The sequence below is a fragment of the Haemaphysalis longicornis genome, unplaced genomic scaffold (genome assembly GCF_048455015.1).
Source record: "Haemaphysalis longicornis isolate Haplotype H1 unplaced genomic scaffold, Haemaphysalis longicornis Haplotype H1 scaffold_9, whole genome shotgun sequence".
Lineage (NCBI taxonomy): Eukaryota > Metazoa > Arthropoda > Arachnida > Ixodida > Ixodidae > Haemaphysalis > Haemaphysalis longicornis.
In genome coordinates, this window is record NW_027526460.1 from 1553683 (window position 1) to 1578226 (window position 24544).

Genomic DNA, 24544 nt, shown 5'->3' on the forward strand with positions numbered 1-24544 from the left:
CGCAGCTCTCGGCCAGCCACAACCAGGTCACGCGCATGTACTCGCTGGCCCGGCTCTCCCAACTCTCCAGCCTCGACCTTTCCAACAATCTCATCGTTTGCATCGAAGGTAAGCAGAGGCTCCCCCCCCTCCTGGAGACTGCAGCCTGGCCTGTGTTCCAAGCGGCATGCTGTGCACCACAGGCGAGGTTAGTCGTTCAGCTGCAAGAAAAATAGGGCAGACGATGGGACTAAGCAAGAAAACACCCATCACAACCGTGCTGCTGTGTTTCCTTGCTGAGTCCCGGCGTGTGGAGTGGTGTGGGAACTGTTTTTTTCCCAGAGACCAGAAACATCACCGTCATCACCAGTTGTGTTATTATTATTATGGCTGTTTTCAATATCAATATTTTTTGAGTATTTCTCCAGGGGGCGCTACAACAACTAGTATGTGTACATAATCTCAATCGACCATCCAAAATAAAGGCAAATCAAACCCAATCATGAGCGTCACAGATTCTCCTGGAGAGCACAGTAAAGAGGCCAGTTAGTGTCACAGTCACGGCGACTGTGGCCTCTACACGAGGCATCGGTAGCACCAAAGATTCTATACCTTTTTATTTATCAATTCAAAAAAAGCAGTGTACATATAAATAAATAGAAATATAGAAAGAATTTGAAACAGTAATACATACTTCCAGCCCATTTATATGCATGTCTCCTAACTGCGAACATACTACAAGGCCTGCACATTCACGCTACCACATGAAGGCTTGCACGATGAATATTGACAAAGCAAGATAGTACACCAATCAGTTGCAAAAACAAGATATGCTGTGCGTTATATTGTACGTATAGATTGAACCATGTTCAGTGTATTGTTGGAGTGCGTGTATGCACCACGGATCATCTGTTTCAATTTTGTTCCGAACAATTGTGATTGTCTAGTGTGTCCTTATATTAGGAAAATTTTAGTGGTATGATACAGATGCATTCATATTTTGTAGTATATAGCTGCACTGCTGACATCTTTGCTGACAACTTGTTGGAGCATTGGTAATTTTGCGATTGGTTCAAGTCGCTTTGGGAACCACGGTTTCATGAGAAATCTGAGCTGGTTAACATCAAAAGATATTGGCCATACTGTCCATTAAAGCTCGCTAGTATCGTAATAGTATGAGCCAGGTACCAAGGGCAAAGCCAATGTACCATCCATACTTTGATTGATGCCGCAAGCATAGAATATTTGAGACGGGAGATTAGCCTGTCAAATGCTTCATACAAAGGCATTTTACAACTATATATCTTCTGAAAGCGATTAACGTCCAAATCAGGGGCATTCATAAAGGCGCAAATGTCTAAATATAGACCAGTGCCACCGAGATTTGGAGTAAATATTGTCTGATCCGTCATTTTGCCTTCATCAAAGAAGCCTAACTTTCCTGAAGCCGTCTGGGGCTCTGCAGAAGTGTTCAGGTGCCCCTTGACTTGGGGAGCCCCATGTGTCAGGGAGGGGGAGCCATCGTCCCCTCTGTGCCCCTGGCCATGTGCGCTGTTTTCCTTGCAGCTGCGATGCACCTGCCAGCGCTTCTGCATTTCCTTTAGCTGAGCCATGTGCTTCAAAAATTGGGCTGCCTTCTCCCAAAAGGCAGTCAAACTCTTCACTGAGCACAAATCCTGACCTCCGGGGCTCGCTGAGAGGCCTCAACTCTAAATGATGACGACTCGGTGAGCAATGGAATGGAGGATGATAGCTGTAACGTTGAGGAGGGACCAGAAGAGAGTGGAGCGGGTCAGGGAACAAACGCGTGTTAAGGATACATTAGTAGAAATTGAGAAGAAGAAATGGGTGTGGGCAGGACATGTAATGCGAAGGCAAGATAACTGTTGGTCATTAAGGGTAACAGAGTGGATCCCTAGAGATGGTGAGTGCGGCAGGGGGTGGCAGATGAGATCAAGAAGCTTGTGGGGACACATTGGTTGCAGATAGCGCAGGACCAGGATAATTGGAGATCTATGGGAGAGGCCTTTGCCCTGCAGTGGGTGTGGACAGGCTGATGGTGTGATCACAGTGGATGGAAAGACTGGTGTGCAGTCTGATGATTCCTGAGCCCATGTGATCGGCATTCAGTTTCTCTAAGCTTTTAGTGCTGCCCCCATGTCCTGTCAAGTACGAGACACGTGTTCAGGCTTTTTGCACATCAAGTTGAGGAGCCTTGTTGTGGTGCATGCAGCCCTCAAGGACCTCAAGTACCTGGTCTCGGTGAACCTGTCCAACAACAAGATCAAGGTGAGTCGCCAGTGGGGACGCTACGGATAAGTGTCAGCTGGTGATTGCAAACTGTGCAGAGTCTGCAGAACATCCAGTACTCGACCACGCTGGTCTACCTGGACCTCTCGGGGAACAGCATACCGTCGCTAATCGACCTGACGTCGCTGGCTCGATTAAAAGTGAGTTGTGAGAACAAGCTCAGTCTTTTCCCTCGTTGAGACAAAAAAAAGTTTACAGCTTGCAAAGTAGCTTGTCCGATTGGGAGAACAAAGGGAGTAGTGCAATGATGCAAATGCCTTGCGCACTCCGTACAGCCTTGAGGAGATCTCAATGCAAATTGACAAGCAAAATCAATAAAAATTGATTTTGCTTGTAAAAAAAGTGATTGTGAAAAAATCTTAATGGGCATAGAAATCGAAGTCTGGACTGACTGACGGTTACTCCCCTGTGGATGTTTTATCAGCTAATCATCTTTCCGCGAGAACCCTCTTTGAAGTAGGGCTGTTCATTTGGCAAGGTGGAGAAAAAGTGAATGAAGACGTGCATGTTGCTGCAGTAGCAACTGCACAAACTGTTTTCTATGAGGAACAGTGTGCACAATCTCCGGCTCTTTCATTGTTACCAACTTGCCAAATGTACGGGAAGCCGTCAAAATGCGCCGTGCCTGCTCCTGGTCCCGCATTTAGCTTATGCTGCTTCCTACCAATTTGCTTTTGAAATTGTTCACGTATAAAGCAAGCAGCTGCGAGTGTGGCTGGGCAGGTGAAGAACGAACAGCGGGAATGCTGTCTCTGCCCTGCCTTCCGTGTCAACAGGCATGTGTAGTGTTTAATCCTTGGGAAATTTGGCCCAGGAATAGTAGTTCAGTCCAGTCATTGTCCTTGACCCTGCATCTTCTGACATCCATGGCCCCCCACCACTGAATCTCATTTCATGGCATTTTACTGTACGTCCATCAACGAGGACAGGCAGGATAAGGTGAGGGGCCGGCCAGTGGGGTTCCTGGCCAGTGCAGGCGTCGCTTCCTGTTCTCGGGGGCCACCCTCCCTGGCCCAGCACGGCATCGCTGTGGTCGGCCCGTGCTGGCTGGGCGAGGTGCTCCGCGCTGTGCGTCTCGGGGGCAGGCTTCGCCAGTGCACGTTCCGGGCTCGCTCCACGCTGGCGTCGCCTTCCTTCCCCGCAGACGCTGCTGCTGAAGAGGAACGAGATCACCACCCTGCAGAAAGCGCAGGCGTACCTCCCCAGCGGCCTGTGTGTCTTCTCCGTGGCGGAGAACAAGATCACCGACCTCACAGAGGTACGTGTGCCTGCTGGCCAGCACAGGCTGTTGCCTCGTCACTTTGGTGCGCAGCAGTCCACTTGCGTGCGTGGAAGGGTTCAGAGTGCGCCGTGAGCGTGCCAAACAGCTAAGCTCCTGCATGGTTGTGTCGCATCTTTTTGAGCCTGCTGCAGTTCGTGAGAAGCAGCAAGCACGTGAATGCTGCCTGCGAATTCAGTTGTGGGGCCACCTGTGCAGATCACCTGCTGCTGGAGGCTGTGAGGGCAGGTGTTGCCAAAATGCAGGCTTTACTCAATCTTGAGCCAGTGCACTTTGAGATAGATGTCACGGATGTGTGCATCACCACTATAGATGCATCTCCACTCCGCCATTGTTCCTTCCCCTGCATTGCGGAATCTTGTTGCAGGTTATGCGATTACAAACTGAAAAAATAATTTGACACATGAGGCTCGATATGGAGCTCTCCTGGGTCGATGCCCTTCGAGTCGTCCACCCTCCTCCGGAGCAGGTTGCAGTGGCAGCAGAGTAGCGAATCGGGCTAGTCAGTGAAAGTGCGTCTCTGAGAACATGCCGAACTAGACGCAACAGCAGAGCAAGCTGGGCAGTGTGGAACTGGCCTTCTTCGCTGCGTGTGTCACCTGTTTTAGCGCTGTGTTTTTTATTTCAATGATGAAATAAGGCCACGGGACACAGTTTCTTGCAGGGGGACAAAGTGTGTATACCACCACACGCAAACACTTTTCTCTGCTATCTCCACTACCATTATCTGGTGAACTCGTCTGCTGTATGCAACCTGACAATTTACTGGGCTTCACAGTGGTGGCATGTTTACTTTATGCATGTGAAAGGTCGCACAAAGAAAGGGGTGGCCCGAGCAAAATCTACCTTTTTGTTGTGGGCTTATTTGATGGCTGAACGCACCAGGAGGTACTGGTGTGTGATCGTTTTATGGAGTAATTTAAAATCACGCGATAGGCTCTTTCTTTTTCGACACAGATGTACAAAAGACAAGGATGCGAAAGAATGCGGGACGGCTGCTGACTTCAGCAAGCTTTAATGACAATATGTACGGTGGGAACAAACAAACAAAAAAAACGGTTTGGCGCGATGTCTCACTTATGAACCTCCATCGCGACTCAGCCAGATATTGGATTTCATTTTTGGTGAGGGCTGTTCTTTACTTGTTTTCCTACAGCATTGTTTGACCTCGTGAACCTCATCGCCACTGCTCAGTGCATGGCGCGCGCACTTGCCTACCGCATACGGCGAAAGTTGCTTCTACCGGAGATCAGGCGCCTGTTTGGAGGCCTCCCACCCTCGGGTAGACACGGGATGAGAATCTGCCAGAAAATGGAAACGCCAGGCTCGGCCGCTCGGGGACGTTTTATCCTCCAGCCCACACAGTGCCGAGACCGCCCACTTGGCACAGAAGGGGCTCCAACGGGGCCTCACCACAACGGCATTCACGTGGCCGCACACTCTCGTTCCCAGGAAGTACCCTCCGCCTAGCAACCTAGTCCACAGGGCGTGTGATGCTCCTTTTCCACAAAACGTGTTTTTGTTGGCCGTGGAAAGTCACATGTCACCCTGCAACTGCTCATCCTCGGGAGGCGAGTGGCTCGGCGAGCCCCGCAATCCGAGACTGAAGGTTGTGGGTGCACCCGTCTGGTTGCAGCCTAGACCACGCTGGAAAAACTCACCTGTCAACAGTGTTGTCAACAGGTTTTGGGGACAGCAGCCACTTTCTTTGCTTGCTGCTGACGAGGAGGGCGGCTTTGCTGTTGTACAAAATGACAAGTTTGACTCAAAAACCACCCTAGTTATTACGTCAGTTTTTAACTGCCGGAGTGACCTTATGCTTTCTAAAGTACGTGCCGATGCAAGAAAACTTTGTAACGCACTGAGCCTACATTGGTTAGCCAGATCTCAAGCGAGAAGCTTAGCCTGGACCTCTTTTTTTGACAATAAAAATGCGCAAGATTACCTGGCCGTTAGGTGTCATTATTTCGGATGTGGCAAAAACCTGTTGCCTTGTTTTTACAGGCTAAACTTAACCTGCTACCTATTGACGACCCGTTCCTAGTGAAAGACTCCACCGACATCATTTCATCTATTTCAAGTAATCAAAAGGGTATTCACACCTGTTCCTTCGACATTAAAGACTTATACTACTCCTTGATACGTTGCTACAGTGCATTGAAAGCTGCACTGACAATTTCGCACTATTGTATTTCAGAATACTTGTGGTATATCTGTGAGCAATTTTCTTTAACTGCTCGGCTTCTACTTGAAATGGACGCTTGCCTCTCGGAACTATAGTGCCTACATTAAAGATAGCCGTGGCCCTTGCATCGCTCCCACCTTTTGTGACACCTTTCTTGCTGACCATGAGCGTCTTCATGCTGGCCCCCTTGGCAGTGCAGTTTCACCTCAGGTTTCCCACGTTGTGGACCATTATCTGGTATTTTTTGCTCGTGCTGGTCAAGATGTCAAACAGTTTGAGGGTGCTGTTTCGAATATGCTCCGCATTTTTAAACACTGCCTACTGCCTCTTGTCCTCACCCACCAACTACCGCCCGATGATGCGTTAAGACTTTTGGATCTCGGGCTAGGCATCCCGGCTGATCACCTCTGCTGGACGTGTGAGCCCCGGGCGAAGATTCCACTACTGCCTTTCCTATCTGCACATTCACAGTTAGTGGAACGTAGAATTGCGAATCTACGTTTCTCAAATGCCTTGCACAAGTCTTGTAGCCGCTGTATGCAGCCTAGCCCTCTCGCTCAGGCGCCTGTCCTGCACTATCGGGAGCCCCTTGTGGTGTCTGTGGCAGAAACATTGCCGAAGGAAATCACGCGGGGCGTCACTGCAAGGACAGAGCAGCGAGAAAGAGCCCCTCACGGGAGTGCCACATCCACACGAGGTTCTGCGCAGTTTGAATAAAGTGAACATCGGTGTGGTGTTCACTGCCCCCGAGAAATTGGCACAACTATGCCAGTGTGTGAGTTCCCAGGCTGGACGACACAATATCTGCCCCACCAAGAACAGGAAGCAATTTGTGGCATGTGCTGTCGGTGTTGTTTATTCGATTCCGCTCGCTTGCATGAAAAAGTACGTCGGGCAAGCGGGCAGATGCTTAAATGAGAGATTGAGGGAGCATCATTACAGTGTCAATACAGCAGTCCAAGGCCACTTGGGCATTCACTGCCAAGGCTGTGGCTGCGTCCCCGAATTTGATAATTGCGCGATTATCTGCAAACACCGGGATCATCTAACTCGTGCAATCCTTGAGGCTGAGCAGATACATTGGGCTGGGTGAGCTTGGCGTCAGAATGGCGTCAATAGCCCTCACCAAAAATGAAATCCAATATCTGGGTGAGTCGCGATAGAGGTTCATGATGAGAAAAAGCGAGATGTCATACCAAATCGTTTTCTTTGTTTGTTCCCACCGTGTGTATTGTGGGCGGTATCGTCACTGAAGCTTGCCGGAGTCAGCGGCCGTCGGGTGTTCTTTCTCCTCGTCCGTGTCGAATGCGACTCGCCAACGTGCCCGAGCTTCCATCCACTCCTTTCCTTTTCGTTTTTCGCGGAAATTAACACACAGGCTACACCTGCGCACTGCGTGTTGAAAATAATAAAGAATTATGGGGGAAAAAAGGCGTGCCGCGTATTGGAGGGCAGCAGAGTAACTTAGACCACCTGGGGAAGATGGATGCTTTCGGCTACATAGAAAAAATGGCCACTGGGGGCGGCGATTGAACCCGCATCTTTGGGGTCAGCAGCCGGCATCTTAGCCACTGAACCACTCCTGTGGGTCACACCTGTCAAGTATTTACACTTTCCAGGTGAGAGGCAAAGTGTGAAGTGCAACATTGAGGCACGTTGATAGTGCAGGCCTTCGCCGTTGCGCAATACAGCGATGTTGCAGCCTAGTCGTGGCGAGAGAAGGGCAGAGGAGTCGGTCGTGTTTCATATTCCCTGCAGGCTGCCGAGAGACCTCCCCTTCGCTCAGCCTTGCACTCCCTTTCCCTACGCTGCGGCCATGAGCAGAGGGGGAGAGAGACAGAATAGGCGTTCATTGAAGCTTCAAGGAGGCGTCCCCAGTTCAAGGCGCCTTGAGCGCGGGCGGCCTCTGGGCCAGCCGCAGCTGGTCGTCCAGGCTGGTGCTCGCCAAGGCCCTCTCCCAGAGCTCGGCCGTACAAAGTTGCAGGTTGGGGGGAGCCAGTGGTGGTTGGTCACACCCGCCTACCGTATGGAGTAGCGTTCCGGGTTCTTTGCAAAATCGGCAAATAGGGTAGTTCTAACGGTTACAAAGGTGGACCCGGATAGGAGGGGGGAATGTATTTGTTTGGAGAGAGTGTGGATAGTGTTGTGGCTGGTATTGTTACGTGGCAGCAAGGCAAATGAGACAAAGCATGGAAGATACGAGCGATATATTTACATGATGGTGCCGCAGAGCGATGCGATCTATTTACAAGCGGGCATCATCGCTCGAGCCACAAGTCCGTGCCATCCATTGTTTCGTCGACGTCGGCGATGGGTTCCAAGGAGCTATGTGCCAGCGCCCACTTGCGTTTCCCGTAACAATATGAAGGGAAAAAATGTGTTAGAGAGGAAAGAGAAAAGTTTTAAGTGACACTGATCGCACATTATCAACAAATGGGTGACCGAACCATTTCATCATGAACCAGCAACCTTATGTCTTTTTTTCGGTTCCGTTCCAGTTGGGTTCAGCACGCTCCAAGAATAATGGTTGGGGTTCAGGTTCGCTTCTGGCAAGAATGCCAATTTGGTTCCAGTTTTCAGTTTGGGTTAGGTTCCGGTTTCACAGCCTGATACAAACAGGACTTTGCTGCAAGCCAGAATTACAGTGCCTATCTCCCAGTTAGGGAGATAAACTGAGCAGGTCAGGCGGTGACTTTTGGGCAACTAAATGGTATCAGAGCAATCATCTGTTGTAAGCCTAGCAACCTTTCTACACTGGGGTTATGCTTTAATGCCAAGTTACGCTTGTCTTTGCTAGGAAATTTCAGCGCGCATTTGTCACGTGTGGTTACAGGCTAACAAAAATTTCTGGTGTGCACGTCGAACGCAAGAAAAGAATTGAGGATGGAAAGTTGGCAGATATTCGTGTTACAAACGAGGACGTAACAGAGACTGTACACAAGACGGGGCTCCCCTGAGCACCTTCTCCTTTACGTCTTTTCGCTGTGGTCGAAATGAGAGGTAAGAGAGGTCCATCCGAGCGCCCTCTGTGCTTCTCGTGTCCACCCAGGTGTCTTTCCTGTCCCACCTGTCGTCCCTGGAAAGCTTCTCTCTCAGCGGCAACCCCTGCGTCAACATGACGGGCGGCATCGTGTATCCTTCCAGGCTGCCAGACCACCCCAATGACACGATGGTCACGCCGGCACGTTGCGTTGGCTTGCCTTGAGCCGGTGGTAGCCCCCAGGGATGTCGAGGTCGTCCCTTGTTTTTTTTTTTTTTTTTCTTTCTTGGCTCGCTGTAGTGGAGCAAAAGACCTGCGTATTACAGCACGAAATGCATGATGTTCTTTTCTGCGTGCCTCTCGTGCAGTAGCCTTCATCGCTGTTACTTCCATTCATGTTTTTTTTTACAGGCGTGCACTTGAAAGACTTAACAAAGCTTGCTGCTGGGCTAGTTGGTTCGTAGTATTCACAATAAAACTTGGTGCAGGGCAGACAACACAAGGGAGACACGTGGGGCTGTCTCTCTTGTGTTAACTCTCGCTGCACGTAGGACTCGGAAGACTGCTTCTGCAAGTGGAGCAAAGGAAAATGTAGAAAGGAGGAGGAAGTGTACTTGGGGTGCACTGAATTCTTTGACGCGTGTCTGCTGACATGCAGGCACTGTTGCATTTCGCTTCTTCCTCCACCGTGAACGACGCGGGAGGAGAGGGGTCCTCACCAAAGCACCTGAGTGCCCATGGCAGGCTTGTGCGAGGTTTTTACCACCCCCTTGTTAGCTGTGCAGGCTGCAACCAAGTGACTGGTGCTGTTACTTCCCCTCTAGTCTTTCTAATGGGAATTGGACAAGTGCTGGCAGCTAATCGCTCTTATCTCGCTGCAAAGAAAAGTGTCTTCCTATTTTGAGTGCATTTAGTACAATTCTTTCTGAACAACGCAACGGTACCTGTGCTGAGCGCTGTTGAAGAGTACGCTGTAGTATAGCCCTGCGGGCAGAGCCTGGATAAAGCCATCCCTTTTTTTTGTTTGTTTGAATGAGCTGAACTCTACTGGCAGGTAAGCTGTAAGGCAGGATAGCCACAAGTATATTGGCGCTCAGGGTTGTCCCTGCTCACGGCAAATTGTTAGAAAGCACCCGGCACTTGGTTCCAGCACACCAAAGCAGAATTTCTCGTGGGGGCCAGTTTGGTGCGCGTGGCCCTTGCGTTGGTGTCACCTGAGCAGTGGAGCGGACTCTGCTCTGAAGCAGACGAGGGAGGGCTGGGGTGTCGGGGCCTCCTTGCGTGCACGAGGAGAGCAGCCTTGACCAACTGCTGCCCAGTGGCTTTGACTACAGGCCGTACGTCATCAACTGGTGTCTTGGCCTCCGAGTCCTGGACGACTTTGTGGTCACCCAGAGGGAGAGGTGAGTTTGTGCCATCAGCAGCGTGCACGGGCGGGTTCATGCTTGCTTTATTTGTTTATTATTGTTATTTTCCGCGTTATCCTACAGGTGCCCTCCCGTAGGAACATTGGGGAAGGGGGCCAGAAAAGTAATAACACAAATTAAGCAGAAGAAAAGTGGCACAAAACAATACAATGTGGTAACACAGTACAAATAACAGAAGGGGTAACATGGAAGAAGCATATTACAGTTACCAAAATAGTGTCTAGTACACAGGTGCAGAAATACGAAAGTTGCATGAATTAGTGGTGCAAAAAGCTTGTACACTACGCACGCAATAGAACACACGGAAGCAATGCACAGGACGAAAAAGGCAAAATGCGGTAATAAAGATACACTGACATACAAAGCAACATTTTTAAGATGAATAATGCTGGTGCGCTTGGTCACGGAACAGTGTATGATAGGTGGTCGAAACAATTGTGTTGGGAAGATCATTCCCAACACAACTGGCTCTTGACGTGTATGGTCTGTGTGCCCAGCACTGATGCAAAATTCAGTATCTTGCCGGGATCCTGCAAGTGCTTGCAAAGCAGGGGTGTTCATATTGCAGTTAATATACGAGATGCAGTGACAACGTGAAAAATGTAAGTTCAAAATACGACGACGTAAGTAGTTGCAACGGCCCTAAGTGACCGTTGGGATTACAGGTCTCCAGAGGCTGCAGGCAAGTTTCCCTTCCATCTTTGCTTTGTTTATTGTTCGAGAAGGGGAGAGCGTTAATTCAAGCCACTGCAACTAGAGGAGAAACAAAAAGTACTTCAGCTGTGCCAGGTCAAGTTCCGGAGTGTGCTGAACTGGTTTGGTCGGTACAGTGTGATGCTTGCTACACTGCGAAACAAGTGTGAACTGGGGGAGAGAGCGACTCAGCAGTGAAGGCGTGCACGGACCGCAACACACTTGTCTGCATGGACGACGGCTGTCGGCGACGCCCATGCGACGCGTGCACCTGCGCGGCCTCCCTCACTGGGTTCTCTGTCGGCCCCCGCTGTTGCCGCCGGGAACGCTGGTGGCAGCACCGCCCGTGAGGCGCACGCAAAGTGGGAACTGCTTTGATTTACTTTGGTTCAGCGTATTTGACTTTGATTCCACTTGATTCGCGTCGACTCCTCTCCATTCGCTTTGTCTTTGTAGTTCACTTTGGTTCATGTTAATTCATAACGTAATTCACTGATTTGTTCACTTTTAGCTACTTTGAATCCTCACACTTTAATTTGCTTTGTATTCATTATTAATCTGCTTGGCTACACCTTAGTATGCCTTCATATTTTTCAAGTAAGTTTGGATCATATTTATTCACCTTAATTCACTCAGACATCCACTTAATTTAATTCCTTTTTGCCTCACATTGATTCCTGTTATTTATTGCACTACTGCTTTTGTTACTCCACTTTCGTTTCTCTTTATTCACTAATATCAGTCCTACTCCACTTATTCATCCTCCTTAATGTGCACTGTCATCCCCTCATTCCAAATCTTCCTCTGGTTCGCTCTCACCGCCTTTAATCCCCATGAAATGTCCGAGGCCCTTTTATACGACGCCCGTCAACTGCGGCTGTTGCTCAAGGGCTGTGAAGGTTGATCCGGGATGGATCAGACAAAAACTTCCGCTTTATGTCATAGTTATCCTAATCACATCGACCAATTTTATCACATAATGAAGTCTTGTGCTCCAGCAGCTCTTTCCCCTTGATGCGAGATAGACAACACCATCCGCTCACTCTCTGTTCAGTGCACTCCTTGTCCCCAAAGCACTGCCGACTGAACGACAACAGCCGCCCTAGGAAATCCAACCGTTGCAGCAGCCAGCGACCAGCTCTAAACTTGCAGCCAGCAGTGTGCGATTACACGCAGCAGTTTGAGCAGCGCCCACTTTGTGTGCCCCTCGCGGGCGCTGTCGCCAGCAGCATTCCCGGCGGCCATAGCGTCCTCTGCAACAGCGGCAGCCAAAAATGCTGACAAAGAAAAGCTGGCCATGTGAGGGAGGCCGTGCAGGATGCCGCTCCACTGGTGCAGAGCCGTACAGTGGTGCGGTCCGTACACAGTACTGACTAGGAACTCTCCCATTATTTCCGGGCTTGGAGGAAACTTGCACCTTTGCCTCTTTATGTTATCCTGGTGAGGTGAAATGGGTACTGGCAAACAAGTAAGCGTTTGAACACGAGGTTTCGTGGGGCTTTGAAGTGAAGCTACAGCGCTGTGACGTTGATAGTGAGCTGTTCTATTTCACTCAAGGTGGTGCTGAGCTCTTGTGCCTTCCGAAGCGCAGCCACCATGTTCGGCTGTATGTTTTCTGTTTGTTGTTTTGGTTTAACACCGGCACCTGGCAAGCGTTCTCTTTTTGTCTGCATGCGGTCCACTTGAGGGGCCAGAGTGCAGCACTGCGACTCGACTAGGCGCCCAGTGGAGGAGGGGTGCAGCCAGGCCGCCGAGGAAGGACGCCTCCCTGCTGCCCGGCAGCCGTGCTGTTACCGGCGGCTGCGCCTTTCTCGCGAGGGGCAGGGCGCGTGCAAGCAAGCGGTGGGACTCTTTCACGCTTGGGACCGAAATGAGTTGACCTCAGTTGCGGAAATGCTCTTCTATATTCCAGGGCATGGCTCGCTGCCTTCTATTTGCTGTCGAGAAATACCAAGTGAAAAAGGTGGCCGAGTTTGAAAAAATCTGCAAATTCGAAATGGCTTTCTAGAAAATATATTCGGCAGGACATGATGAAATGTGCCCATGGTGCCGTCGCTGTTTCGAAATGTCTGTTTTGTTCTGGCTAGGGTTGTGTGAACTGGCTCGAGGAATGCAAGTCCCTGCTATGGGTGAACTGCAGGAAGAAAGCATGTCTCAAAGACAGTTTTATCCCTGTAAGATAAAGGACTAAGGTCTGTTTTGATATTCTTGGAAGCATTAGGCCTAGTCGAAACGAGAGGCACCTTTGTTCCAATGCATGCATCATGACGACTTGGATGTGCTGCTCTTGTGGGGCAGGGGTGGCAGGCCCATTCCTCCTTGGGGCTTGTGAATGTTGCGACTCCCCAGGGACCCTCCTTCAGGATGCACTCCTCCTCTTGCGGCGCAGTGTTGGCCATGGCCCTGTTCGAGTGCCCACAGCACTGTTACAGCCCGTGCTGCTGAGCACTTTGTAGCATACAAGTGCCCCATTCTCTATGCTCTAAGAATCCTCGCACACTCTAGTGAAGGGAATGGTTGAAGACACTTTGCATTTCACTGTGCATGCGCTGCAAATTTATGCCCCCTTGCACATTTCGAGGATCATGGGTTCAAAAAAAGAAGGATTGAAGGTGCTTAGATTGTGATGGTAATCTACATTCAAGAGCCTGTGTATCTGCTTCAGCTATGGTAATATCAGGTCGTACCAAAGTAGTCCATGCTTCCGGCAGCATGCAAGGCATTGCACATTGTAGACTGTGCCTAACATTTCCCGAGCAGCCGCATTAGTGTAGGAGAGGTGCTGTGTGCAGCCAGTGCTTTTCAGCTGGGAGAGAGAACCATACCTGAGCACCGAGTTAAGGGCACAGTGGGAAAAAAAATTTAACCGACTGCGTCTTACAATGAAATACGCAAATTATCAGCAGGGAAAGTAAGTGACCTTCGTGAAAGGGCCACTAAAAATCCCCTCCCCCAGCCGACAGTTTTCACCCCTTCGAGTTCTTGTGATGGCATGCAGCCTTTACCTGCGTAATGAAACAAGGGCCAAGGCTCATCAAGTGTCAGCCTCCCCCCACCCCCCTTTTGTCCTAAACCAGATCAATGCAATGCAGTGAGAGCATGTAAAAATTTTTACCAGGTGGAGGTGAGTGTGTTATCAAGTTATAAAGGGCCCAGGAAAAGGGCCACGAAGACTGGCTCATCAGGGCTTCCGACCTCCCAGTATTTCCTGCAGGTGGGAAGTTGAAGGATGACAAACACAAGTCTGCACCCAGCGAGAGAGAAAATGTAGTTGAGATCGGGATAGGAGAGGAAGAGAGCCAACACCTTGCGCAGTGAAAAAAAGCTTCCTACCAATTTTCACTGTTGTTCTTCAATGTTCAGTGACTCATTCTTAGCAAGGGCTCTTTGCACATCCCTAGGTTTTCTTCTTATTCAGAGTCTTAAGTTCGTTGGATGCTTGAAGGAAAGGCTGCACACGGGCTCCAAAAAATATGCGCACATTTGTGGGGGGTCTGCGAGGCTGGAACTTGGTGACTGCATGCACAGTGTCTCAAAGCACCCATAGGAAGTAGACTGCCCATTTGCTCACAGCAGTTATCCCGACACACTCAGCTGTGACAGAGAAAAGTTAATCCAGTGACTCCGAGCGAAAATGCAAAGTAAAGTGAATTTGAATAATGCAGACATGTCGATGTGCTAATGTCTTAGTTAGAGCAATATTTTCAGGTAGTCTGTGGGAAGAAGCGTCATGAGCTTTGGATGAGTGCACATGTCCGTCACAGCTCTTCTGTGTGGAGCAAGTCAGTGCCGTGCTTGCCTCTTGCGTGCGTTTCTCTTGACCCAGTGCAGTCATTGCAGACGCATTCTCCTCTTGCGAGACGTTTCACCGCCATCACGGCGGCATTGTTTCGCACTTTGTTATCGCTGTGCTGCAGCTGCAATGCACTTTGTGTGGTGGCTGCAGCCTCAAGGCGGAGTGGCTGTACAGCCAGGGCAAGGGCCGCTGCTTCCACCTGGGCGACCACCTGGCCCTGGTCGAGTACCTGTCCCAAGTGTGCCCCCTGACAGCCGCTGACCAGGCAAGCACCTCTGCATGCTCTCGGGCGTGGTCGCCCGGCACCTGTTCGTACAGCCATTGTGCTCCCTCCCAAAGTCTCATTGAAGCGCCTTCTCAGGGGGCACGTGCTAGTGCGGAAACTGGCCACGTGACCCTCCTGCCCTTTTTCCCTTCGTCTTGTGAGGAGCATGGACAAATCTGCGAGAAGGCTGCTCGCGCAGACCCAGGGTGGCATGCCTGCGCAAAGCTGCTCAAGCTGGATCCCTTGTGTGCCTCTACAAACCAGTAGAGCCGCCACTAAGGAGTTAGCAAAGGGCAGCTCTGGCTGTGCTAGTGCTGTGCGTGGCCATTAGTGCTTCCACAACTGCACCTAGCTACTCGGTCAGATCACCCTATTTTCATACACGCCCGAGCTCACAGTAATGGCCCACAAAACTCTCACTTGCTACACTTATGGTGGCGACGATGATTCACCCAGAATTGGTTCGATGCACCTTTCGTCCCGGCAAGTAGAACTGGCCAACCCCTTGGTCTGTTTGCCTTGTTTCAAGCAGTTCAAAAAGAAAAGAAAAGGAAGTTACACAATTTTTGATATGCAATGTAGATTTCACCTTGGTGCCACTAGTTTACAGTCTCACTGAAGAGTGGCCACTGAGCTGTTGTGTGGCCAGGTTCTTCCGTCATGCATTTGCTAGCCCCTCTTTTTCATAATGTTTGTTCTACTTCAGTCCTGTGCCAGGGCAGTTGACGCCAGAGCAGTACACTTGTGCAAGCAGTCGCCCTTACGTAGTTTCTGTGGTGTGAAGCTGCTTCGGCAGTGCCCCCCACCCACAGCAGAGTGGGAACTAAGCGAGCTACTCTGGTGTCGTGTCCTTGCTCAAATACCTTTGCCCGAGCTGTGTCGAGGGAGATGCCTGTGGACAGGGCACCTCCACGCGTAACTGTGCCCGGTCTCTCTGTGACGGGCTCCGCACCAGAGCCACCGAGTGGAGCCAGCCCAGATCGCAGCAGTTGCAGGATGTCCCAGGGAAGCTGGACTGTGCCACAAATGGCCAGCAGACTTGGAGCACCAGCCCAGACTGATGGCAGCAGCCAGCTTATAGTTGTTCCTTTAATGCATCCGTGTTTTTACAGTGGGCAGTTCGTCAGGCACAGTTTTGAGGGCATCGTCTGAGACAAAGTCACCGGATCAGCAAACAGTCGCACATTTTTCTCGGAGCGGTCGGCAGGAGTCGTACAGCAGCTGAAATGGGACGGCTGCTGCGTGGAATGTCGACTGTCTCGGACAAGACAGCTGGTGGGGAGGGGGACCGGAAAGTGTGGCTAGCAGTGTTAGTTTCCTTCTAGCTTTTTATAACTCACACTGAGCAGTTTGAGAGCATGTATAAGACACTTGTAATCTAGTACACGAAAAATCGGCATAGACCACTGGCTAATGCACGGAGGCCACTCCGGCATCTGAAAGACAGCCAAGGAGAAGAGGCAGGCATTCGTTGGAACAGCAGAGTGTAATGCCTCGTCATTATAGTACTATTTATTAGCTTTATTATGTAAAAACCCTAGGTCTGTTTTGTTATAAGCATATATATATATATTTGTGCATACACATGTACTACGTCGTTTTATTTAGTTACTTTCCTAAAGGAAGAAATGTAGGAACACAGTGCGGAGTGTGCCTAAATCACAGGGTCTGACAAGCTCAGTGACCAGCAGTTATGTGTGGGGATTCATTGCACGTGAGCTGGGAAAAATATTGCGCAGTCCACAAAGACGCCCCAGGCTGCCGCCGCCGCCACAGTCTCGCCGGGAGATTCGAACGAGAAGCGGAAGACAAGCTCCCAGAGGGAGAACGATGGCGCATCGTGCTCGCAGGACGGCTCGGAGAGATAAGAGGAGAAAGGCACTCACGCAGGAGCGAGTGCAAGGACTATTGCACTGCTCGGCTAAGTAGGTTCGGGCGCGGCAGCGAAGGGTCGCAGGAGGCTACTGCGTGCCGGGGGTGGTCACGTCACGTTGTCCACCAGTCTGTTGGGCGTGAGGCCCAGGAAGCTGGCGAAGAGCTCGCGGTTGGTGACGCTGCCGCCCGTCGGCGTGGCCTCGTCCCGCCGGTCGCAGAGCGCGCGCAGGGCCTTCTCCGCGATCACGGTGAACGGGACGGCCACCTCGGGGAAGCCGCCGCCGCCGTACTCGCCGCCGCCTTGCAGCAGCACGCGCCTCGCGCTGGCCGCGGGCTGGTTACGGTGCTCGTGGGGCAGGAACGCGGGTGCCGCGGCTCCTCGCGCCGGCGAGGGCGGTTCGCTGGGTCCGTGCTGCGGGCAGTGCTGCGTCCGGTACAGGCTCGCGTCGGACGCCGCCAACGCACGTGCGGGCTCGTGCCAGCGGGGCTCGGCGGGGACGCAGCACGCGGCGGCCAGCGGTGGGGCCTGCGCGATCCAGCCGTGCGGCGGCAGGGGGGCCGCGTGGGGATGAGCGCGCGGCGGCGGCGTGGCCGGCGGAGTGGACGCGGCGGCCTTCTTCACCTTGCGCCAGCCGCGAATCGTGGACTCGTTGAGGCCGAACTTGGTGCCCGCGGCCCGGTTGCTGAAGCGCTCGGCGAACTGGATCACCTGCTGCTTGAACTTGGTGTCGTACTTGCCCTTCTTGGCGGCCGGCGTCATCGCGCAGCTCTCCTCCTGCGTGCGCGGAAGACGGGGTAAAAGACCTCCGCCTGCCCCGGTCGCCCACGGAGGGCGCCACCCGCCGCGGCCGCCGCGTGGCGGCGCCGCGTGCGCCGGCAAGGGCGGGCCGTTCAAGGCGCCCTTCGCTCAGGCCTCGAGGCCAACACCAACAGCGGAGCCCTTGTTGCTGGTCCCAAGTTCGCCGTTGCAGGAAAAAATACCAAGAAAATGCTGAGCGCGTGTCCCGCGGCGACCGCCGAGTCCTCGGCTCGCGCAGTGGCTTATGCAAGAAAAAAAAAAAAAAGCCCCAGCGCTGTTGTCAATCGCAACCTAGAGTTACCGCATGCAAGAACTCCACGGCTAATGTTAAAGGTGAAAAGGCCTTGCTTGGGAGGGGTCACCGCGGCCACTACATTTTCTAGAAGCCGTTATGGATAATTGGAGACATGGCTACGAGTGTGCCAATCCTTCCCGAGACGACTTACAGATCCCGCCTCCACTGCCTCGAGTCAATGACGTTTATGAGAGATTAAACGTTTATTTGAACTGAAAGGTCTTGATTGAACTAGGGTAGGCTCCCTCCTTCCAGGGCCCCTGGTTCCTCTGCCCCAGTCTTGGCCCTAAAGATGAGATACTTCTGAACCCCAGGGTCAGAGCTGGCCAGAGCTGCCTCCCATAGCTCATATAATGACGAAGAGCTGGTGAGTGAGTGAGTAAAGACTTTATTGAATCGCCTGGTGTGGTGTCCCTAATGGAGCACCATGACGCAGCCTACGTCATCCCGTCAAAAACACTCCACTTGGCAGCCGCCTCTCTACTCCCCTCGGGGTCCTTCAGCCGCCCCTGAATGGGGGCCGAGCCCTTTCGGCTTTCGACCGGCTTCTGCTTTTCAAGGGCCGCCAGGATCAGCTGGAAAGAGCTGGTGGAAGTCTACAATGCTTAGGATGATTTTGCATCCACCACTCACCGCGATGAAGACAACTTCTTCGATGCATATGACGACAATTAGTAGCCCTGCAACTATGCAAATAAACAATGACACTGAAACTGAACTATGTGTCCGGCAGTTCTCACCTACAACACCTTTGCAATTTTCACGTCTTGCATTTGACTGCAAGCTTCCCTGAATTTTTCGTCTAGGTGTAGACGCCACTTGGGCCTGCCTGCGAGGTCGGCAAAGAAGCCCAAGCGTGGTGAGGTGGTGTGCAATGCACGAGCTTTCCTTCCACGCGAGTGCCGGTGTTCAGGCACCGCGCTGCATTGTTCAGTGCGTGATGATGGCCTGGAATGTGGTGTGCATTTCTGGTCGAAGTCACTGGCATGAGTGGATTTATCGACTACGACACATTTCGAGAAGGCCTCTGCACTCTTTTAATAGAAAACAACACGCCCCGCCCTCCTCCCCTTTCAAACACCAGTCACACAACACAGCTGCACTCATCTTGAAACATTGCAAAGCACCCAGAGCATGCACTAAGGACGTGGCCTCCCCCGAAGAAGGCTGCTGTTGTGCTTTGCCCAGAGCTTCCTGATGATGCCGTCCAGTCTCTGCCTGCTGCCCGGCCTCATGTAGAACACTGCAATGGGAGGAACGTAGTTGCCCGGCATCTGGTCCAGGCACGACAGTTTGGGTGCTGGGCCGCCACGCTTGGGCATGGCCCGCGAAAGGTCCAGTGGCTGGTGTTCGGCAGAAGACGTTCCCGCCTTGCTTGGTCGCTGGTTTCCTGCTGCGGAGGTGGCTGCTGGCCGGGTGGAGTTGAGCAGTGCAGCCAGCTTGGTTGGAGGAGATTCGGGAGGAGGGAACATTCTGGCATGCACACTCGGGTGGTCCATGATGGAGTTGTGGTTGACGAAGCCCCGGCCACCGTTCTGGCCCACCGACATGTGAACGTGGTGGAAGCTGCTGTGCGGGGGAGCCTTGGCGCTGTCGGCCATCGCAGGGCCCCTGCCCTTGCGCCGCAGCTTGGAGGTGTCCTGGATGAGACGCCTGCGGCTCTGTGGGGCCTCGTAGGGCACGTAGTGGCCGGGGGTGGTGCTCTTGCGAGTCCGTGCCCCCGACGCGCTGTCCTGGTAGTGGGTGGGGGGGGCCAAGGAGGCAGCTGTGGCGGTGTCCTGAGCGCGGTCGTAACGTGGCTCGTACAGTGCAGTCTTTGGGATGTCGAGGTCAAGAGACGTGGGTGCAGTGTCCGTCGTATTGTGGTTGCCTGGCGGGGGTTGTGGACTGCCTGCATCTGCCTGCGTGGCGGCACTGTTTGGGAGGGGACACGAGGAGGCAGAGCACAGTGTGTCTCTGGTGGGCACCACAACTGGCGCAGGTGCGCTGCCCCCAGCAGTGGACAGGCCAGCGTCGCTCGCTTCACTCTGACCCTCACCGCGGGGCACAGCACTGCAGAAGCTGGGTTGTAGGGCTCCCCGAGCCTCGGCTTTGGCGAGAGCCACGGGGCCGTCGTACTTTCCCGCCCCGTCTCCGTCAGGCGTGACGTGCGGCCGGTGCAGGGAGATCTTGAGCTTGAGCGAGCCCTCTTCGAGCGTGCACACGCCGTGCAGGTCGCCGCCCGGGGACGGGCCCTGGTCGGCGGGGGGCGGCCGGACCGTCTTCTTGTGCTGGTCGCTGCTGGGCAGGCCGCCGTCGGACTCGCAGCCGCGCTCGGCGGCCGCGCGGGCCCTCTTGCTGCGCTCGCCGTCCTCGCTGCGGCGCCGCTTCAGCGGACAGGACAGCTCCGGGGCCTGGCCGTTCTGCGCGTACATCGCGGCGTCCCCGGGCGTGCCTTTGTCGCTCCCCGCACGTGCTGGCCGCGCTGCCGCACGCACGCCCCAGCGCCGCCGCTCGAATTCGGCGAAGCTTTCGTCGGCGGTATGGACAAGCGGCTGATTGATGGGGCGCATACGTCGCGTCTCGGCGCCGATTCGCAAATGTCACCCGGCCGAGGAGATCTGGTCGACGGCGGCCGGGCGGGCCTTTTCTCGGTCCGGTGGCGGTCCGCAGCGAAGAAAAGATGGATTCCCCCCTACCTCGACGGTCTCGGGCGGCGTAGTGCAGGAGCCTACCGCGCCGGCATGCCGTGTCGGGTCGCCGAAGAGCGGGCGAGCAGCGGTTTGTTTTGCCGCGGCGCGGGTCGGCGCCTCGCTTGCGGTGTCCGGGCGGTCGCGTCCGTCAGTCGGGGGAAGCCTAAGACGCCGGCCGATGTGTGCATTCGGTGACGATCACGGGGCTAGGCCAGCGAGGCGACAACATGGCCCATTTTGGCGACACAACATCGTCAGGGCCAGCAGCGGCATCCCCGAAAACTTGGTTTTTCTTTTCGCCGTCCCTCTTTCTCTCGTTCATTCTCTCGCGCGAATATGACACGGGCTTTTGACGCCGGGCGGCGCTGCGATGTCAGACCGGAAGCTTTATGACCGGAAGCGAGTGCCCTTTTTTTATTTTTTTTTATTTTTCTGTCTATGGAGCAGGGCGGGCGCAAATTCGTTCTGTGGAGCCTCCGTGTCGTTCGGCATTCCGTAGTTTTGATGGCCCGCCTTCCGTATCCATTGTTGTAGCCGGCCTCGATTTGTGCGATGCTCCTCGTGCGGTGCCAGCTGCGCAGTGATCGATTAGCTGAGCGCTTTTCTGCTGTACTCGCGCGCATCGAACTCGTTTAAAAGGCGTAACCTGTCGTTTAAAAGTGGCATTGGATCAATTGGATTATGAACGCTCCGTCGCACAGTTATTCACGGCGGGGCACCTGACGCAGGCGACATTTGCGCTTGTCGGGATGGGACACCTTTTACACCTTTTCTGTTGAAAAACAACATTGGTCTGACCCGCTGGCGTCGGAAATATTTTTTTCCCTGAGGGAGTGATAAATATGCTACCATAAACATAATTGTCATCATCATCAATTATATTATTGTGGTTGATATTTAAAAATTCACTTTCTTGAGATTTTCCGCAGGGGCTCTACGGTAGCGCCACAATGATTAGTATGCAAGCATAATCCAACCCTCCTAAACAAAACCCAATCGAATAATCACTGAGCGTCACATGCTGGAGAGTAAAAAGGCCAGTTAGTGACTTCACGGCGACTGTGGTCTCTACGCGAGGCACCGCGGTTGCACCCACGATTCTATAGCTTTCCATTCATCAATGATTAAAAGCAGTGTACATCTAAATAAATATAAAAATAAAAAATTGCAAAAGCAGCACCCACCAACACATTTCTATACATGCCGCCTAACCAAAAACGTACTACGAAACATGCACAGCTACTACATGAAGGCTTGCATGATGAATATTGACAAAGCAAGATAGTAAATACACCGATCGGTTGCAAAGAAAAAAAAATATGCTGTGCGTTACATTGTACGTGTAGATTGAACCACGACCAGCTGTATTTTGTACTAAGGCCCCTAAAATTAATTTTAGGGACCTTAGTTTGTACGACCTGCGCACGCCGCCGCTCCCCAGCGCGCGCGCTTTTTTTTTTTAGTTCACGGTAGCGCCACTGCAAGCCACGGCGCTGTGTTTGATCCTCAAGTCGCGGCACGGTAGCTTTGACCACGGCCGGACTGGAGGAGCGGCGAGCGCGCACCTCCAGCCCGGCCGTGCTTTGACTTGCTTAGGAATTCCGCTAGGGAACTGCGCGGGCCCGTGACTGCCGAAAGCCCGAGCCCGGCTCTGACCGCATGCTGGGTTCGGAAGGTGTAGCATGCATTTTGTCGGGCCCACGCCGGCCCGCAGTCGCGTGCCGCAAATTTTAGATTGTTGATAGCAAAAAGTTTGCTCATTTGTTTGCTCACAAAGAATAGCGGATAAAAACAAAAGCGAATGGAACTTAATCGCGGCGGGCTACATCATGCAAGCAAGGCAGGCCTGACTGAAGAGCTTTTTGGACAACTTTGTTTTTCTCCACAAAAGCATATCGAAGGAGAGCTTTTCTGTGAATGGATCAACGAAAGGATCAACGAATTGAATAGATCAACGAAAGGTGGAATATCTGTTCAATAAATCTGTAAATAAAGAAGATTATCCCTTTTTCTCAAAATCCTTTAAATGATCCTCGGTGTGCCTTCAGTTCGAAGACTGTGCGTCGTAAGTGAAGCACTTTCGCCCATATTCTTGAAAATACATACTCTCAGTAATGAAATTTTGGTTGTCCAAGTTCAGTGTCAGTTTGCGTCTCAGTCCAAGTTTAATAGTAGCTCCTAGAAAAGTCCAAAAAAAGCTCAGTCCACGTTTAATAGAAATTTAAATCCAATATACTTCCAGTATGCTTACGTTTCTAGGTTGAAGACCGCAAATTTTTTTGGGGCTCATGTTTCCGACTGGGGCTGATATTTAAAAGCACACTGCGGGCTCAGGCTTATTTTATTACACTCTGTCAAGCTCGGGCCAGACCAGGGTCATATTTTATAAATTTGTCGGGCTCGGGCCGTGTCTCCCGGGTCGCGCCGGGCCTAGAAATTGCAACTGCAACACGCGTGCACTGCTCTATATGAATTGTGCGTGCTCGTGTTATTTTAACTTTTTGACGACACCTTTGCACCACTTTTTTTACAATGTCTTTTTAAAAACCTCAGCGCGTCATCGCGCTTGTTGTCGACAATGGTGCACTGCTGCGTTCCGTTGTGCCACGAGTCGGCCACCTGCGGCCCCGTTGTCGGAACCGCCCTCCCCCTGTTCTTAATTCTTATGTGGAGGACGACGCGCCAGTTTTGACCTCAAATGGCCCGCGTGAGAGGCGGGAGACAGCAGAGAATTCTTCACATTTAGCCAGATTATTGTCCAGAAGTATTGTCAATTCGATGAATTTTTTCTCTTTGCCTGCAAACCCCGCCCCCCATTTGCCGTGCGGCCTTCCGCCGTGTCGGATTTATGCAACTCGGATTTATGCATCTGATTTATGTGTCGGATTTATATGTGTCGGATGTATGCATCTCAAAAGGTCGCGACCCCTGTGTTTTGCAAATCGAGCAGCCGTTCCGCCAAAGGAATTTCCTTTCACGTGTTCCCGTTGACCAACAATTTATCAACCAAATATTGACCACTATCCGGAAGACCATTTTAATCTTTGTAACGTTTATGTTCCGAGTAGTTTTTTTTACTACTTTCTCAAGAAGGCAACATTTTACTGCATAATGCCGTCTACGTTTTCGTGACTTAAACTTACGAAGTAATTGTGCTCACTGATGCCTGAAACGTTTTTCTGTAAAGAGAGTAGCCGAATGTAACCTTATAATTGAGCTGAATGTTCCCTCGTAAGCTTGAAATAAGAATAATAAAAAAACGGAGTAGAAGTCTATCATAGCCACAGTTACAAGTGAGGCTGTTGTCAGCGCACCACAGCAAAAATACATTTGCACGAATATATACAAATACATTTGCACGAGACTTAGATGCATAAATAATATTACTTCGAAAATTGCGCGCCAGTTCCGCTATGTTTACGTTATCTGTAAACGTGGAACTTCGCAGACCGTACGGAAACCACGACGGGCCGCGCGTAAACAAGCGAAGCTGATGGTGATGATGATGATCAATGGCCTCCCCTTTGAATCGGGGTGACGGCATGCGCCATCTAGCCTATCTTTGTAATTTAAATTTAGTTAACCCTCCACTCGTATTTCTTTTTAATTCTGCCCTGCCGCTACCCCTGGCTGGGATGACACTTTGTCGACTTCCCTGCTGTTTTTTCCACCAGTACTGTAGCCGCTGCTTAGTAATACCAGAGTCCTTGGTAATACCGAATGCTGACCAGTTAATGCTTCCATCAACTGGGAAGCGCAGGGCCTCCGGGAGTACGACCTTCCCCCCAATTCTAGCCGGCTGAATTTTTTGGCATTCTATTACTATGTGGTCGATTGTTTCTTTATCCCTGCCACATCCCACACATGTCTCATAGTGGGACAAATATTTGCTCATGTAAGTTCGAGTTCTCATACAGCCAGCCCGCGCTTCAAAGAGCAACGCACTACCTTTATTGTTGTCATAAAAGTTCTCTTTCCAAATCTCTTGT

General features: G+C 51.9%; 3 protein-coding genes and 1 long non-coding RNA gene across 4 annotated transcripts in view; 1 reads left to right on the forward strand and 3 right to left on the reverse strand.

The window, feature by feature from the left end:
- Cep97 (centrosomal protein 97kDa) overlaps window positions 1–24544 on the forward strand; it is a 159271-nt gene that overhangs the window by 1442 nt on the left and 133285 nt on the right. Inside the window, exons 3-9 of the mRNA XM_077684313.1 lie at window positions 6–108; window positions 2213–2268; window positions 2328–2429; window positions 3434–3547; window positions 8803–8885; window positions 10053–10136; window positions 14800–14914. Coding sequence (XP_077540439.1) covers window positions 6–108; window positions 2213–2268; window positions 2328–2429; window positions 3434–3547; window positions 8803–8885; window positions 10053–10136; window positions 14800–14914 — 657 coding nt within the window. The remainder of the gene's footprint in view (window positions 1–5; window positions 109–2212; window positions 2269–2327; window positions 2430–3433; window positions 3548–8802; window positions 8886–10052; window positions 10137–14799; window positions 14915–24544) is intronic.
- Window positions 71–14804, reverse strand: LOC144152839 (uncharacterized). Its single transcript, XR_013319235.1, has 2 exons — window positions 13097–14804; window positions 71–200 (listed from the first exon to the last, which is right to left on the reverse strand). It is a non-coding gene; the product is annotated as an uncharacterized LOC144152839 (long non-coding RNA).
- On the reverse strand, window positions 15973–17625 carry LOC144152837 (uncharacterized). The gene has a single exon (XM_077684320.1). The coding sequence runs from the start codon at window positions 17547–17549 to the stop codon at window positions 16896–16898; it is 654 nt and encodes a 217-aa protein (XP_077540446.1). The 5' UTR covers window positions 17550–17625; the 3' UTR covers window positions 15973–16895.
- LOC144152832 (uncharacterized) lies at window positions 18891–20919 on the reverse strand. Its single transcript, XM_077684315.1, has one exon. It carries the CDS (start codon window positions 20433–20435, stop codon window positions 19023–19025), a length of 1413 nt encoding a protein of 470 aa, XP_077540441.1. The 5' UTR covers window positions 20436–20919; the 3' UTR covers window positions 18891–19022.